Source organism: Dermochelys coriacea, chromosome 2 (assembly GCF_009764565.3).
Source record: "Dermochelys coriacea isolate rDerCor1 chromosome 2, rDerCor1.pri.v4, whole genome shotgun sequence".
Classification (NCBI taxonomy): domain Eukaryota; kingdom Metazoa; phylum Chordata; order Testudines; family Dermochelyidae; genus Dermochelys; species Dermochelys coriacea.
In genome coordinates, this window is record NC_050069.1 from 256,813,487 (window position 1) to 256,828,937 (window position 15,451).

The 15,451-nt window shown below is 40.5% G+C and overlaps 1 protein-coding gene across 4 annotated transcripts in view; it reads right to left on the minus strand.

The window, feature by feature from the left end:
* NUB1 (negative regulator of ubiquitin like proteins 1) overlaps nucleotides 1–15,140 on the minus strand; it is a 34,458-nt gene extending 19,318 nt beyond the window's left edge. The window contains exons 1-8 of one of the 4 annotated variants that reach the window (XM_043509694.1): nucleotides 15,001–15,139; nucleotides 12,825–13,017; nucleotides 11,582–11,711; nucleotides 8,608–8,725; nucleotides 8,328–8,495; nucleotides 5,175–5,233; nucleotides 3,953–4,023; nucleotides 1,979–2,173 (exon numbers count right to left, since the gene is read on the minus strand). In XM_043509694.1, coding sequence (XP_043365629.1) covers nucleotides 1,979–2,173; nucleotides 3,953–4,023; nucleotides 5,175–5,233; nucleotides 8,328–8,495; nucleotides 8,608–8,725; nucleotides 11,582–11,616 — 646 coding nt within the window. In that variant the 5' untranslated portion in view covers nucleotides 11,617–11,711; nucleotides 12,825–13,017; nucleotides 15,001–15,139. Of the gene's footprint in view, nucleotides 1–1,978; nucleotides 2,174–3,952; nucleotides 4,024–5,174; nucleotides 5,234–8,327; nucleotides 8,496–8,607; nucleotides 8,726–11,406; nucleotides 11,547–11,581; nucleotides 11,712–12,824; nucleotides 13,018–15,000 lie in introns of those variants that run through there. The other 3 variants (XM_038391340.2, XM_038391341.2, XM_043509695.1) reach the window with 3 other exon arrangements.
* Between the last annotated feature and the right edge of the window lie 311 nt (nucleotides 15,141–15,451).

Below are 15,451 nucleotides of genomic sequence, written 5' to 3' on the forward strand. Positions count from 1 at the left end.
AAAACTCCATGGCCCACCTGTGCCACAACAACTGTCTTCTGCATATAAAAAACAGGGCTGCTGTCAGAGTGTAGCAAGGAGGGCAATTGCCTAGGGCACCATGACACTGAGGGCACCACAAAGCTAAGCTGCTCAGGCTTCAGTTTCAGCCCCTCGTGGTGGAGCTTGGGGGCTCCGGCTGCAGTCTCATGTGGCGGGGATTTGGCTTTCTGCCCTAGGGTCTAGAAAGTCTGATGCCAGCCATGCTTGGTGGACCCCCTGAAAGCTGCTTGCAGCCCTCCAGGGAGCCTCGGACCCCTGGTTGAGAACCAGTGCTGTATGCCACCCTCCCCTTCCCTCAAGGCATGCTGGGAACTGCAGCTGCCAGGAACCCTCTACCTCCCTCTCCCACCCCATCCAGCAGTGTCTTCTATGTGCAAACTGGGCTCTGCTGAGTCCAGTGGTGGCTAGCAGCACTGCAGCCCATTTCTGTGGGGGAAAGGAAATTCTGCGTGCACATTAATTTCTGGAAAATTCTGCATTGCGCAGTGGCACAGAATTCCCCCAGGAGTAACTGTACAATGACAGTTTGTTATTGTTCTCCAATACTTGCTCAGTATTTCTGGAACTACGCTTATGGGGGTCTATGCAGGTGCAGAGATCTACCTGCAAAGAGCTTACCGAAGAACTGAAATCTAAGATGCCTAACAGGCCCAATACAGAGGGGCATGTCCACCTACTTACATTTTTTGTTACAACCTAATACTGTTGTAAGCCACCCATTGTAAGAGAAGATTAGAGGAAACTCGTTGGTATACTTTTACATTTGACAGGACTTTAGTGACTAGTCCAGTTAAGTTTTCTATCTGTGGGTCTTTCAAGCAGAAACTAAGGAAATAAAGGCATTTTTAAGAGAGTCATGATTTAAAACTTCAAACTAACAAAAAGGCATCCTGGGCAGGTGTAGTGCCTGAAACTACTCTTCACTCACATTTTGAAAAAGACTATTTTCAAATTGACTGTTTCTTTAACTTGATCCACAGTTGCCAGCAGTCTCCATCAAAATTCATGGAAAAGAGAATGGCCTCACTGTAGACCAGAATGACACGTGAACTACCTTGCATAATGAAATCATGGCCATCTATGGTCATAACAGAGGTAACTGACAGAGAAGGGCATAACAACTCACAAGTTATCATTCTGGCCTAGCTATTTCTGCAATAAATACAAAGCACGTTTCCAGAGCTGTCAGTATGTTAACTCTCAAGCGCCCCATTTAACAACAAATTCATACAGAACCATTTTCAAAACTCAAAATGTTCTATGGAATCACTTCATCTTGAATGGTCCCTTGAAATATGTGTTAACAACTTAGATTAAAAAATCTGTTCCACATTATATTCAGCTGTGACTCACTTAGTACATTTCCCAGACTGAAGAAAATTTCGCTGTAAGCACAGAACTTTGTCTCTCTCACCAACGGAAGTTAATTCAAAAAAAGATATTACCTCACCCACCTTGTCTCTTTTACGGAAACACAGGCATTATACAAACAAGGTCTTTTAAGAAGTGAAGAAGAATACTATAACCAATTTGAGAAACCAATTTTCAAGTGGGCAGAATGTAATAGCACAAAATGGAATCTGGCCAGTTCATTGGCTTTAACACCCTTAGATTCACAAGATCAAATAGAAGAGGTCAAACTGGTTTTACACATTTCATCTGCAAGACAGCACCTTCAAGTAGCATGATGCCTCCTAGGATCATGACAATGGATTTGTTCTGCATCAATTTAGGAATGAATGAATCACTTAGTCCACTTCTTGCAGCACTTGGGTTTTGCTTGGAGGTTTCCCATCCAAGTACTGACAAGGCCTGACCTTGTTTAGATGTGATTAGATCACAACCCAAAGTTATACTAAACTTTCCACTTTGCCTTGGTTTTTTTTTTAATTCATACCGCTGTCTTCTACTGCATGTAAGAGTAAAAATCCCATACCTCTCGTTGCCAGTATTTCTAAACCTTTCTTAGTTCTTTTCATCCTTTCCTTTCTTTCTTTTTCCTTCATGGTCTCTTCTTCATGTTGCATTTCTTCTTCCTGAACTTTTTTTTTGGTATCCTCTTCACTCTGTCTTAGCTCAAGCACCATGACCTTAACATTGTGTGTTATACCTTGCTCTTCAAGTGTTTTTCCTGAAAAACAGAGCATGATTAATAGGCAAAACAAATTAAATTTATGAAGACAGTACATTTCATGTTGTACTGCCAGATAACCACATTTTAAAAACAGCTATTCCTGCTAGGAAGACTTCAAAAGGAGCAACCACTTAAGGGCTAGTCCACACTGGCAACGCTAAAGCCTTGTGTGGTCGCCTCCACGAGAGGCGTAGCACCCAGTGCTGCGCTCAGGGGTGTGTTTTTTCACATCCCTGAGTATTGGTGTTATTTGCTAGGTAATCTGTTTTGATCTGTTTGCTATCCCTTATAATCACTTAAAAATCTATCTTTTGTAGTTAATAAACTTGTTTTTGTTTTGTGTAAAACCCAGAGTGTGTAACTTGGGGGGCAAAAAAGCTGTTGCATATCTCTCCACCTTGAGGGAGGAGGCAAATTTCACATGTTTATGCCGTACAGTTCTCTAACTTTGGGTTTTCACTCCAGAGGGGGCACTGGAGTACTGGGCAGCTCTTTAGCTGAGCCTTCCCAGGCAGAGCTGATCTCAGCATGTGTGTGTAAAGCTGCAGCTGGGTGTGTCCCTACCTATATGCGTGCTGGTTAAGTGCAGTCTGAAGCCTGAGGGAGGGCTTGGCTGGCTTCCCTCATGAGTCGTGTAAAGGGAGCCCAGGCTTGTGGGTCAAGCATACTCAGTGGTACCCTAGTTCCAAATGGCACCTCGGGGGGAAAACCCGTCAGACATCTGACAATCTTTTTAAATGTATTTACCCTCAACACTCCTGTGAGGTAGGAAAGTGCTTTTATACCTGTTTCACAGATGGAGGAACTGAGGCACAGAGAGACTAAGGCCCAGGGTCACACAGGAAGTCTGTGACAAAAGGGTGCAGGAAACTGAACCCAGGCTCCTGATGGCCCAAGCTACTGCCCTAACCATTGGTCCACCCTTTCTCTCCATTTACACCATGATTTCTTCCAAGGTAGCTAAATGTGTCTTACACACGGAATTTAGGACATCAGTGAATGAATTAATAAAGAACAGAAGAACGTTAATTTGTAAAGACAAAGCTTCTGTTCAAACAAATGTCTCGCAAATCAAGAAAGATGGTAAAGATAACAAAGAAAAGTTTAGAACATGTCACTTTACAGCATGAGGTTTTGGTAAATTATGTGATTTAAATCTGAGAATGTGGCACACTGAGCTTTTAAAACACACAAAGTTGTCCTCTTCCATAATTCTCTCCTTTGATTTTGACAATCACAGTATCTCAGCCTTCCTTTAGAGTAGAACTTAACAAGCATGACATGCTATAACATAGCTCAGGGGTTCTCAAACTTCATTGCACTGCAACTCCCTTCTGACAACAAAAATTACTACATGACACCAGGTGTGGGGGACCGAAACCACACTGCCTTGGGTGGGTCAAAGCCTGAGCCCCACTGTCCTGGTGTGGGGGAGGCCAAAGTTGAAGCCCAAGGGCTTCAGTCCTGGGTGGGGGGCCTGTAACCTAGACCCACCATTAGGGCTAAGGCCAAAGCCTAAGCCTCACTCAGCCCCAGGCAATGAGGCTCAAGCTTTGGCCCTAGGCCCCAACAAGTCTATGCCAGCCCTGGTGACCCTATTAAAACAGGGTCGTGACCCACTTTGGGGACCTGACCCACAATTTGAGAACCGCTCTAGCTCTTATTTCCCTGCTATTAATATTGTTTCTGTGACTGACAAAATTTCAAGAAAGATGATTTCTAAGAAAGACATAATTACAAAATAAATAAAACATATATTCAATTGGTGATACATACCAAGGTCAAGCTGCTTCTTATTTATAATTATTTTGATGCATTTTTCTTGAAATCCATACATCTGTGCAATCCTGTGAAATAAAGTAATTAATTCCAAAGTATAAATACCTTCTTGTCTCATTTTGATATGAAATATTTTGGCAACATATTGCAATAAAAATTAAAATGTTATATATTTATAACTGGCTTCAAACTTTTACTATAAGTCTGCTTGAAGATAAAATAACATTACTAGTAACTGGATACAAGCTCACCATATCAAGTGAGGAGAAGAGAGGATATTGATATGGTTTCTGATTTTAGATTTTAATCAATAAGCAACAATAAAACACCCCAATAAAAAGAAAAAAAAAGTTTATCCAATAAACAATGGAAAAACAGTAGAAATCATTCCTTGTATCTAAGGGCTTGTCTACATTAAACAGTCATGCAAACTACAGGGATGTGATTTCTAAAGGGCACTAATGTGTTGCTCATTAATTGGTCCACATAGAACCTGCTGGTGTGCACTAAAGGTTCCATAGTGTGCTTTAAACAGTACTGTGTTAAACTGCAGTAGGGAATATTGCAAAGAGTATTACTACAGTATATCTTATGTAATGAGTAAAGTAAATAATATACATTACTCATTGCAGTATATACAAAGAGAAATTCCCCAAAAAACCTGTTTTGGGGGCATTTACATGAAACTCAAAAATTGCTAAAAATAAACCCTGAAATATGAAATCAATGAACCCAGAAAAACAGAAGCCCAAAGTATTGAGAAGGGGAGAGCAGAGCAGCCAGGAAAGTGGACAGGATAGATCAAGTTGGAAGGCATCCGTACGTGGCATATATTGTAAGGGAAAACACTCTGTAATCTCAGAAGCTCTAGTAGTTATTGATTTAGAATGGCAATTCTCAAACTATGTCCATGGACCACTAACGGCCTATAGTGGTCCATGGCGAACTAGCTTGTCATGTGGTGCTAACCTTTCACCTTGTTTCTACATGTTAAATCATAAGACTTTTCCACGTAAGCAATTGCCATAGTAACTACAGAGTTGTTATATAGTCATAAACACGTTGTGGTCATGAGACACACACTATCAAGATGTGCTCCACCCTATGAAAGTTTGAGATCCCCGATCTAGGACATACTGTAATAAAGCACGATGAGCCAAAACCAAAAGAGGACACTAACCATTTAAAACAGAAAAAAGACAAAGATTATAATACTTACTGGGATCTCAGTTCCTCGCCAGTGATGATCAATTTAGTCTCCAGCATGTTTTTTCTGGTCTAGTGTAAATATTTTTTAAAAGTTATGGTATACAGTTACTTTGGGCATTTTCTTAACTAACTACTTTACAGCAGCCACAATTTCTCTCTTTATTTCCAGACAAAAACTATGTTAAAATAGTAGTCAGGTTGAGAGTACACATAGTAATGATTTACAGGGATGTTGTAATTATCCCCAAATAATCATTGTAACGCCAGGAAATTCAGAGTTATGGTTAACTCAAATCCAAACAAGTTAAGTTATCAAAATGCACAATTAAGGCACTCAACATTAACTCTGCTTTTTTTGTCATGCCACAGACCAGTCAGATTATAATTAAAGCCTATTAATGTTCGTGGTCCCAGATTAGACAGAGACATATTAGATTGTTTTTCCTCACAGTGATGCTACAGAGCAGAGTTAAGGTTGTTTAGAGTGCATACCCTGCACCCATACTGCACTCGCCATTGAGTAGAGCTATTCCAATGCAGAGTTTTTTTCAAATAAAGTTTTACCATTAAGATTTCTCCCCCCCAAAATTTTTCATAGAAGTTTATCTTTCAGCAGAGGCTGGCACATAAAATCTCCTTCAGAAACACTAAGTACTGCATCTTTCAAAACGGACGCCATTGTTGTCAATACGAATAAGAGCACAGACTGCCCTCAGCAGTGATGGAAACTGCTTTCTATTGTTATCAGTGGGAGTGAAGTGATCTTGACCCACTCCACGATGCAGTCAGGAAACAGAAAGTTGCTGAATGGAGGTGGTGGTCATCTTTGCTAGGGGTCTGTCTATCTGGGAAATTATATCACTATATGTTACAGAATAAAAGTGTCTAGAGACTAATAAAAGGAATTATACCAATATAATGACAGTGGTAAAATTTTATAGCTGCATAGATAGATCAGTAAATTTCCCCATGCAGGCAAGCCCCACTAAGAGCAACCCGTGGCCTCAATCACATTAAAAATAGAAAACTGCAGCCACTTTGAAAGAGTTTGTTATTAATTTCTATGAAGATTATTATCATGCAGCCTCTGCTGAATGATAAACTTTCAGTCATGAAGACTAATTCTAACTTCTTTAATAAAAAAAGCTATTCATTGTACTAGATCTAGTCAAGAAACAATTTTTGTGTAGATAATACCTGAGCTGAGATCATTTGGAACAAGAAAAGGTCTGACAGAGGGTGCTAAATGTTTTTTAAAAATACTCCTTTTTTAGTAAATATCAACAGATTTACTTGCAAAAGTAAATTCATTCAGAAAACAGAGTAAATTTTCTTTCTTTTAAACAGAGATTGCTATTGTTCTTTGTACATAAAACAAGAGCTTGAATCCCTGCTTTAAAGTGTGGAACTCAGCATTAACTATGGAGCTGCAACTGGTGTGTGTATAAAATAAGATGATTTTTTTTTTAAATGTTGAGGAAAATTTAGTCATTTTTGTCAGAAACCGTGAAAACCAGGGATTAACAGTGCTGACTTGAGGCAGGCACATGAGCATGGTGTCTATGGATGTCCTCATCTACCCAGCTATATAGTCATATACAGTTTTCAGAGTAGCAGCCGTGTTAGTCTGTATTCGCAAAAAGAAAAGCAGTACTTGTGGACCTTAGAGACTAACAAATTTATTAGAGCATAAGCTTTCGTGAGCTACAGCTCACTTCATCGGATGAAGTCTCTAAGGTGCCACAAGTACTGCTTTTCTTTTAGTCATATACAGTATTAGAGTTCTGACCTGATACTTCTTGAAGAAAAGTTCTCAGATATTCTGAGTCATCTATCTAGTGGTTTTGTAACATGGCCAAGTGTACAAGACACACTAGACAAACTATTTTTTCCACTCTGTGTCAAGTTCAAGCAATGGACTTAGCCAATTCAACCTAAGTTGCCTCAGATAGCTAGTTTCAGAAAGTAGTTAGCTGACCCATAGTTTAACCAATGCAAGCATATCTGCAGGTTGCATCATTAAAAGCCAGACACCTACCATTTAAAGTAGCTAAATTTATAATTTACAGTATTACCCAGGTATACAGGTATATCATAGTTAAAGTAAATACTAGGACTGTCAAACAATTTTAAAAAATTTCAATTAATCACAAGATTAAAAAAAATAGTTGTGATTATCACAACATTAAACAATAAGAGAATACAAAATTTAAATTTAGCATGGAAGCATGTCCTCTGGAATGGTGGTTGAAGCATGAAGGGACATATGAACATTCAACTTATCCGGCACATAAATACCTTGCAAAACCAGCTACAACAGTGCCATGTGAACGCCTGTTCTCACTTTCAGGTGACGACATAAACTTTTGTAAATTTCACTTTCACGATAAAGAGATTGCACTATGTTACTTGTATGAGGAATTGCAAAATACTATTTCTTTTGTTTATCTTTTTTACAGCGCAAATATTTTAAACAAAAATATACAATGAGCATTGTATATTTTGTATTCTGTATTGTAATTGAAATAAATATATTTGAAAATGCAGAAAACATCCAAAATATTTATATTACATTTAAATTGGTATTCTATTATTGTTTAAAAGTATGATTAATTGTGACTTTTTTTAATCTAATTAATTTGTTTTGTTTTAATCGCTTGAGTTAACTGCGATTAACTGACAGCCCTAGTGAAGACAGTTGTCATAAGTGTCCTTTACATGATGGTGTTGTTTTGGGGTTACTTACTGTGCCTAAATAAGGATTTTGTTTATAATTAAAAATGTGATTAAACAAAGAACATATAAAAGAACAATATCCATATACTGACAACTTTAGACGTTTTATATAAGTTGTAAAACTGAATGAGCACCATACATTCACTTTTAACTTGGATGGTGAGATCAGAAAGGATCAAGTTAAATTTGGTTCATTTTTCTCCATTCAGAATTTGTTTCTGAATGACCCTAAAGAGGAAAAAGCTGGAATGTTTTATTTTTTTTCTAGATAGTTTTATGACTGAACTGAAATCCCTCCTCCTCCAACCGATTTAGCTTTTTTGCACAAATGAAATGTTTTGCACCAGATACAGAATTAAAGTTGTATGGACTTTACTATAGATTTTAGTTATGCTTCTTTTCACAACTTTAATGTATACAGACTTACTTTTTTCATCCTAGAAGGCAAAACCACTTCAAGTTTTGCAACCCCTGTTGTCTTATAAGCTTCATTTCCTGTTCCACGCTCAATTGCTTCACATCTTATTTCTTCAAGAATGCACTCAGTTTCATTTTCACTGAGATTCACCTTGGCTGAATATTTCTGTGCAAGCTCCTAACAGAAAAATAAAAGAACATGCATTAGTAAAACATAAAATAGTAAAATGTGCCGTGTATGAAATAAAAGTGAAAAAAATTACCGCAGAACAGTGAGGCAGAAAACGTACCTTCAACTCCAGACCAGCTTCTTTATTTTCATTTGTGTATGGAGGTTTCCAAAGCTGAATTTTGTCTTCTCTTAAACAGTTTTTAAGTTTTGCTGCAAGGTATTTATTTTGTGCCATTCTTTAATAGAAAACACAATAGGAAAAATGAAAAAATGAATTAATCTGTTTGCATGGTTGTTTCTCTGATGAATCAAAAGACCTTGTTTAACTCAGGCCCAGATCCTCAAAGATATTTAGACATCTACCTCCCACTATTTTTACTGAAATCACAAAAATATCTTTGAAGATTTGGGCCTCAGGGAACATGCACTGTATTATTCAAAGTTCTGTAGGAAGACTGCATTTAATATAGTATTTTAAAAATACACTAAAAGCAAATTTACAAAAATTCTAATTCAATTTTTACTGTGCTCTGATAATTATGGAATAATTGGGAAAACTTTTCTATTTAAACATTAACATTTTTTCTTTTTATTACACCAGTTGCACAGGAGGATGGAACTTTGTTGGCAAGTGTTGATTTCAGCAAGATAATGGCTGCCACCAAAACATGAGTAATGCAGTTTTTAAATATAAATAACCAAACAAGTGAAGTACAATATCAAACCAATAAATGAACTCTGCAAATTTCATTTAAACTTGGAGATGGAAATTTGCTAACAATTGTACAGTATTTTCTTTAGTTTGCTTTTATATACTTCTCTTTATTGCAATTTCACTGTTTATAAGGAAAATTCATAGGTTAAAAATAATATATTAAAAAAACCAAAGACCCTGCTTCTGCCACTGGCTCCATGCAGGTTAACCCCTGGGTCTCCACAGAGCTAGCTGGAGGATCAGGGCCCAATGTTTTCTAGGGTAACAGTGACATCTTAGATTATAAAAACTAAAAGAATTTTTAAATCAATTTTTTAACCATACATGTTCTATTTTTTCTCCATTTTCTTAACTGCCAACAGTCCTGGTTTTGGCCATGACTGCTCTGTCTTTACTAACCTATCTAGCTACCATTCTGGGAATGTTGGCAGCTTGTAGCAACAGTGGGAAGCCAAGGAATAGTTTCAATTCCTGCTCTCTGCTAGAGTTTACTCTCTCACTAGTTGGATAAGCAGGAGGCTATTACCTCAGCTAAGCTCTCGCCCCCGTTGAACCAAATCAGAACACTCATTATATCCAAGTGCCAACTCTGCTATACTGAAGGTTGAGCAGCACTTTCTGTGTAAAGATCAACTCTAAAATCAGCACGCTTACTCAGCTTGTCTTGAAAATTTCTGTGCCTCATGAGGCTGCTGGGTAGCGTTAGTGGTTCAAATTTGGGATAATTTCAGCAAGGGGTTCCTGAGATACAGCCCTCCAAAAAAGCCAGCATTTTACAAAATCAACAGGTTCTTTTTATTTCTTTTTTCCACATAACCGGAGTTCAAACCATGGCTCTACTTGTCCCCCCACTGATCTCATTCACTTGACATTTTATCTCAGCTGGTGCATGGCACCCACTGTCCCTTTGGCAAAGCAATATTGACAAAGTTAATATGGAATAGTTCAGCTGTCTATAACAGCATGTGATAAAACTCACAAGCCAGAGATTGAAACGCACATGTGCGGCAAGCCTATGCATGAGGGTGTGTAGGCAATCCATTGTCACAGTAATTTGGTGGCTCCAGGGAACATAGTGCAGATATCATTGAAGCTGAGCTACACATGTACACTATAAATTCAAACCCTACCCTTGGCAGAAGCCTGAGAATGACCTTTAGGCATGCTGCTACTGACTCTGTTGAGGGATTTTTCTTCTTTTGGGAAATGTGTCTTGCTAATTTGTACAGATAATTTAGAAAGGGCTCTAAGTATTTTCTGCAAGATAATGAATTACAATGAATTATAATGAATGCTCTATGCTGATACATGAGAATGACTCAAAAAGAAAAGGAGTACTTGTGGCACCTTAGAGACTAACAAATTTATTAGAGCATAAGCTTTCGTGAGCTACAGCTCACTTCATCGGATGAAGTGAGCTGTAGCTCACGAAAGCTTATGCTCTAATAAATTTGTTAGTCTCTAAGGTGCCACAAGTACTCCTTTTCTTTTTGCGAATACAGACTAACACGGCTGCTACTCTGAAACATGAGAATGACTGGTGGTCATATCGCTACTCAAATGCCTAATCCATTTTACACCCCCTGCTTCACCCTAACACACAGGATTTCATCTACCACTACTATGCTTTCATTTATCCACCATAACACTCACATACCACTCATGCATCCTACTTCACTGGTGACAACCTGGGCACAGCTACTGACACTCTACCCAACTCAGCCCTAAAATGAGGCAAACTGCATCCCTCAGTGTACACACTCAAGGTGAGGGTCAGGCAGAGGCACTCAGACTCTGCTCCCAAAGGGCAGGGCCCCGCAAATCACCTCATTTCACAATCACAGCTCTGACAAATTTATCCAACTAATCCCTCCACCATTCAACACAGGTACACATAAAAAAACCAAACACAGCTGAAGTGCATGCAGATAATTCCGCAGTGGCTATTGTCAACCTCAGGAGGGGCAGAGTTAAGGTGTACCTTAGCCTCTGAATACCAGCAAATAAAGAGTTACGTTTTGCTGAACTTGATGTTATGAAAAGGCACGAGATACTGCCAGGCAACCTTTACTTTGTATTAATAAATTGCTTTGTGACTCTAACACTCTATCTTTGTCTCAGCCAGAACAGGCAGAGTGAAAGCAGGCCCCGGGGGGGGGGGGGGAGCGGGGTAAAACTCTTGAACAGCTAATAATGGCCTACCAAGTTAGAGGAGTCACATCCTGGTAAATTAGGAAACCAAAGTAGTGGAGAGAGGGAGGAGGTAGAGATGGAGGAGATACAAGGGAAAAACCCGAATGCACATGAAGGCTTCAGGTGGGGGACTTTTGGACCCTAGACACCCAAGCTTATTTAGAAAAAGTATTCCTCAGCTTACATGGAAAGTTTTTTTAAATGTTGGCATTTATACATTCATTCCTCTAAGACTGGGTTGTAAAAATAGATTGATCAGTTTCTCTTTTGCTTGTAGATAGCTTCACTTTCCGATCTTGTATATTAGGACAGTGCTAGAAACAGTTCATGGGGAATGGGGAAAAAATCAGAAACGTTTCTATTAATATTTGATTTTGAAAAGGTCCTCCCTTCCTAAAAGCAAAAACCTAACTTGTAGGCAAAGGCTACCCTTGCCAGGAGACAGTATCCCTGTAATCTGATCGACACTAAATCAATTTACACTTGGATGACATTTGGAAGCTTCTTTGCAACCAAAAAGACAAGAAACTGTTTTGTTTTTAAATAGAAAAGTAAATTGTGTAGCAATTGATGTAAGCTGCCCTGTCTGTTTTGTTTCTATTATTTTGTAGTAGCCCTTCTTCAGGGGTAAGAGTAAAAGGCCTAACACAGTCACATAAGAATAAAGCACTGGGGGCATTACTAATACAGTTTTCTCCCTATGTTTTCATCCACACACAAGCAATTCTTTTTTAGCAGCTTTTAATTCATTTACCCATTATTATTTACTATTTTTATCTTTTTTGAATTCTGGAAATCATTTTATAACAGATATTTTACTTAACATATATTACCTTAAATAATAAATTATCCAAGTAACAGAGGTTATGACATTTGTTGAGACCAGATTAAAAATCTCAAATTGTTACACTGTATCTACATGCAAATCTCTTTTAGATGTTTTACTAAAATTCCAAATCTGTTCTTTTTGTAACAGCTTCCATTTCCCTAAGTCTTCAAAATATACTTGTCACATTGAAGCATATACTAACATCAATGTGCAGAATATTAAATACAAACTGAATCTGAAAACTGATCATACATACAGTGGCTATACTAGCAACAATTTTTGGTATAGTTTTGTAAATCAAGCTTAGTTGTGATTTTTATTAAACTACTAAAACAGAAAATAGGGACTGAAAAATCCTAAATTAAATGTATTTTACTCCTGTTCTAACAAATTATCTTAAGAATATCTCTATAAAAAACAAAGTAGTTTCACTTTTGTAAAGACAAAGGTTCAAGCAAACTTTTTAACCTATAAAAATAATCCATGATTATTAAACAAAAAGTTGATAGCCATTTTCTGAACTTACTATTAATATTCATTCATGACAAGTAAACTGCAGTATTCAAAACAGAATCCTTAATAAAACATTTAGACATACCTCTCCATCGACCGACATTAATGTTCCTGGAATGATTCAACTTTCACTTTTGTGATGTGTCACTAAAAGCTATTGGGTATTTCCCAAAGCTGTTTTCAATAAAATTGTGGGGGTATTTCCCAATGGATGTTTTGAATGTAACATCAGATGTTTATGAATAAAAACCAGTCACAGAATCAGTTGCTCCCCTCTTCTAGATGACACACAAGAGCAAATGGGTAAAGAAATGAGATTTGGCAGCCACATAGAGGGAGGGGAACAGGTGCTATGTGGTGAAAGCTCGCTGAGTAAAACACAATAACTTGGGCTTTGCTCAAAGTGAGATGGCATGGCCAGCTCAAGGGGGAAGCTGATGCGGCATGGTCTCCTGGGACCTAGAGACCACAGTAGTGTCATGGTGGTTAATGACAGGTTTCAGAGTAGCAGCTGTGTTAGTCTGTATTCGCAAAAAGAAAAGGAGTATTTGTGGCACCTTAGAGACTAACAAATTTATTAGAGCATAAGCTTTCGTGAACTACAGCTCACTTCATCGGATGCATTTGGTGGAAAAAACAGAGGGGCAATCTCCCCTCTGCTTTTTCCACCAAATGCATCCGATGAAGTGAGCTGTAGCTCACGAAAGCTTATGCTCAAATAAATTTGTTAGTCTCTAAGGTGCGACATGGTGGTTAATGTTAGAAGTTCCATGGAAGGACTTGGACCCATACACCGCAGATTGTCTACCAGGCATGCAGACCTGGACTTTCCCAGAGAAGCCTGGCCTGTGCAGCCACTGCTCCTTCAAATCTAGCACCCCCGCTTCAGTGAAAGAATAATACAGCAGTGATGGGTATTTTATAAGTGCAGACAGGTATGTAAGTACTAAAATAATTATAGCTCTACATTTTCCCTTTCTGTGGCAGTGGCTAATCCTGCCCTTAACCATTTGCAGATAATCAAATGCAACTTGATCTTTGTGGCACTGTTCTACTTAACCATACCAAGGAGTCAAGCCTAATGGAAATGAGAGATTAGTTATTAGGGGCGGCGGGGAGGAGGAAGAATGGCACTGTCATTGTCTTTAGGATATGCAGCTATTGTGATTAAAAGTACTACAAGTTCCAGAACTTGGGTGTATTTTTAAATAAAAAGTATCCAAATATAGTAAGAGTAGGGTAGTATGCTATGCTCTGTAAGGACCTGTATACACTAGTAAAATGCTCAGACTATGTCTGCACTACAGCCACCATAGGGGCACCACTACAGTGCTGCAGCGCCACAGTGCAGACGTTTCCAAGAATGATGCGAAGTGCATTTCCGTTGAAGTGGTTAATCCATCTTTCCCAGGACTTGCCTACTCTTACACTGCCCCAGTAGCGCTGTTAGCGTTCAGTGAAGATGCTACCTAGGCCAACGGGAGGGCTTCTCCCATCAGCATAGGCCCTCCAGCTCCCGGAGAGGCAGTAGCTATGTAGACGGGAGGAGCTCTCCCATCGACCCAGCGCTGCTCACACGGGGAATTAGGTCGGAGTAACTGCGCCGCTTATGGGTGTGAACGTTCCACACCCCGAGCCACGTAGTTATAGGCAGCATAGACCTGGGCCAAGAGGCAGCACCTACATCGATGGAAGAATTCACTGGGCGCTAGGTCGACCTAACTACGGCGCTAAGAGCAAGAATTTTGTCACAGCCCTGAGCCACATAAGTCGATCTAATTTTTAAGCATCATCTAGACCTCAGGTCTGCAGCTCACTCCCCGAGCGGGGGGAGGGGAGTGTTACCCACTCATCTAAGCCTCTCCCCACCTCTAACATAACCACGCCTGTCTGCCTAACACCGGGTGTCACAGCGGTAAAGCCACTCGGGGGCAGCGAGCGACGAGCCCCCAGCCCAGCTGCCGTCTTGGGCCCCAGCGGCGGCTGCTTCTCAGTGGCCGGTGCCGCGCTCCCCGTGTGCAGGGTCCGTGGGTCACGGGGCGGGGTCCTCGCGGAAGGCGAGGGGGAGGAGGAGCTGCGAGCCGTGCGCGTGGCGGGGGCACCGGGCAACACAGCGCCTGCGTCCCCCCGCGGCGGCAGAGGCAGTAGGGGGCGGGGACAGTTGAGGAGGGGGCGGAGGCGGGGCCCGGCTGCGCCAGCGCGTGGCGGAGTCTCTCCCAGGGGCGGGAAGGCCCCACCCCCACCCGCCGGGGATCGCTCACCTGCGTACTTGTCGCTGCTCGCCCGGCTCCCGGCCGTTTGTTTACGCGGCGTTCGCACGGTCAGCGGGGGGCGGGGCAGCCGGCGCCCTACGGAAGCCCGGAAGCGGCGAAGGGAGCGAATCTCACGTGGGCAGGAAACGGGAAGGCCGGCGCCATCGTAGCCTCATATCCCTGCGCTCCCCTAGGGGGCGCCATCTGGCTAGGGCCAGGGGGTCTGGCGAGGCCTCAAGGCCCAGCCCCCGCCATGGTAAGAAAGAGGCGGGGCGGGAACGGGAGCCACCCCCCGGGGCCCTGCCAATGGTGTTGGATTTGGACAAATGCATCCGATGAAGTGAGTGTAGCTCACGGGAGCTTATGCTCTAATAAATTTGTTAGTCGCTAAGGTGCCACAAGTCCTCCTTTTCTAGATGCAGCTGTCTCCGTTTTACACGTCTCGGTAAGGGCTTGACGT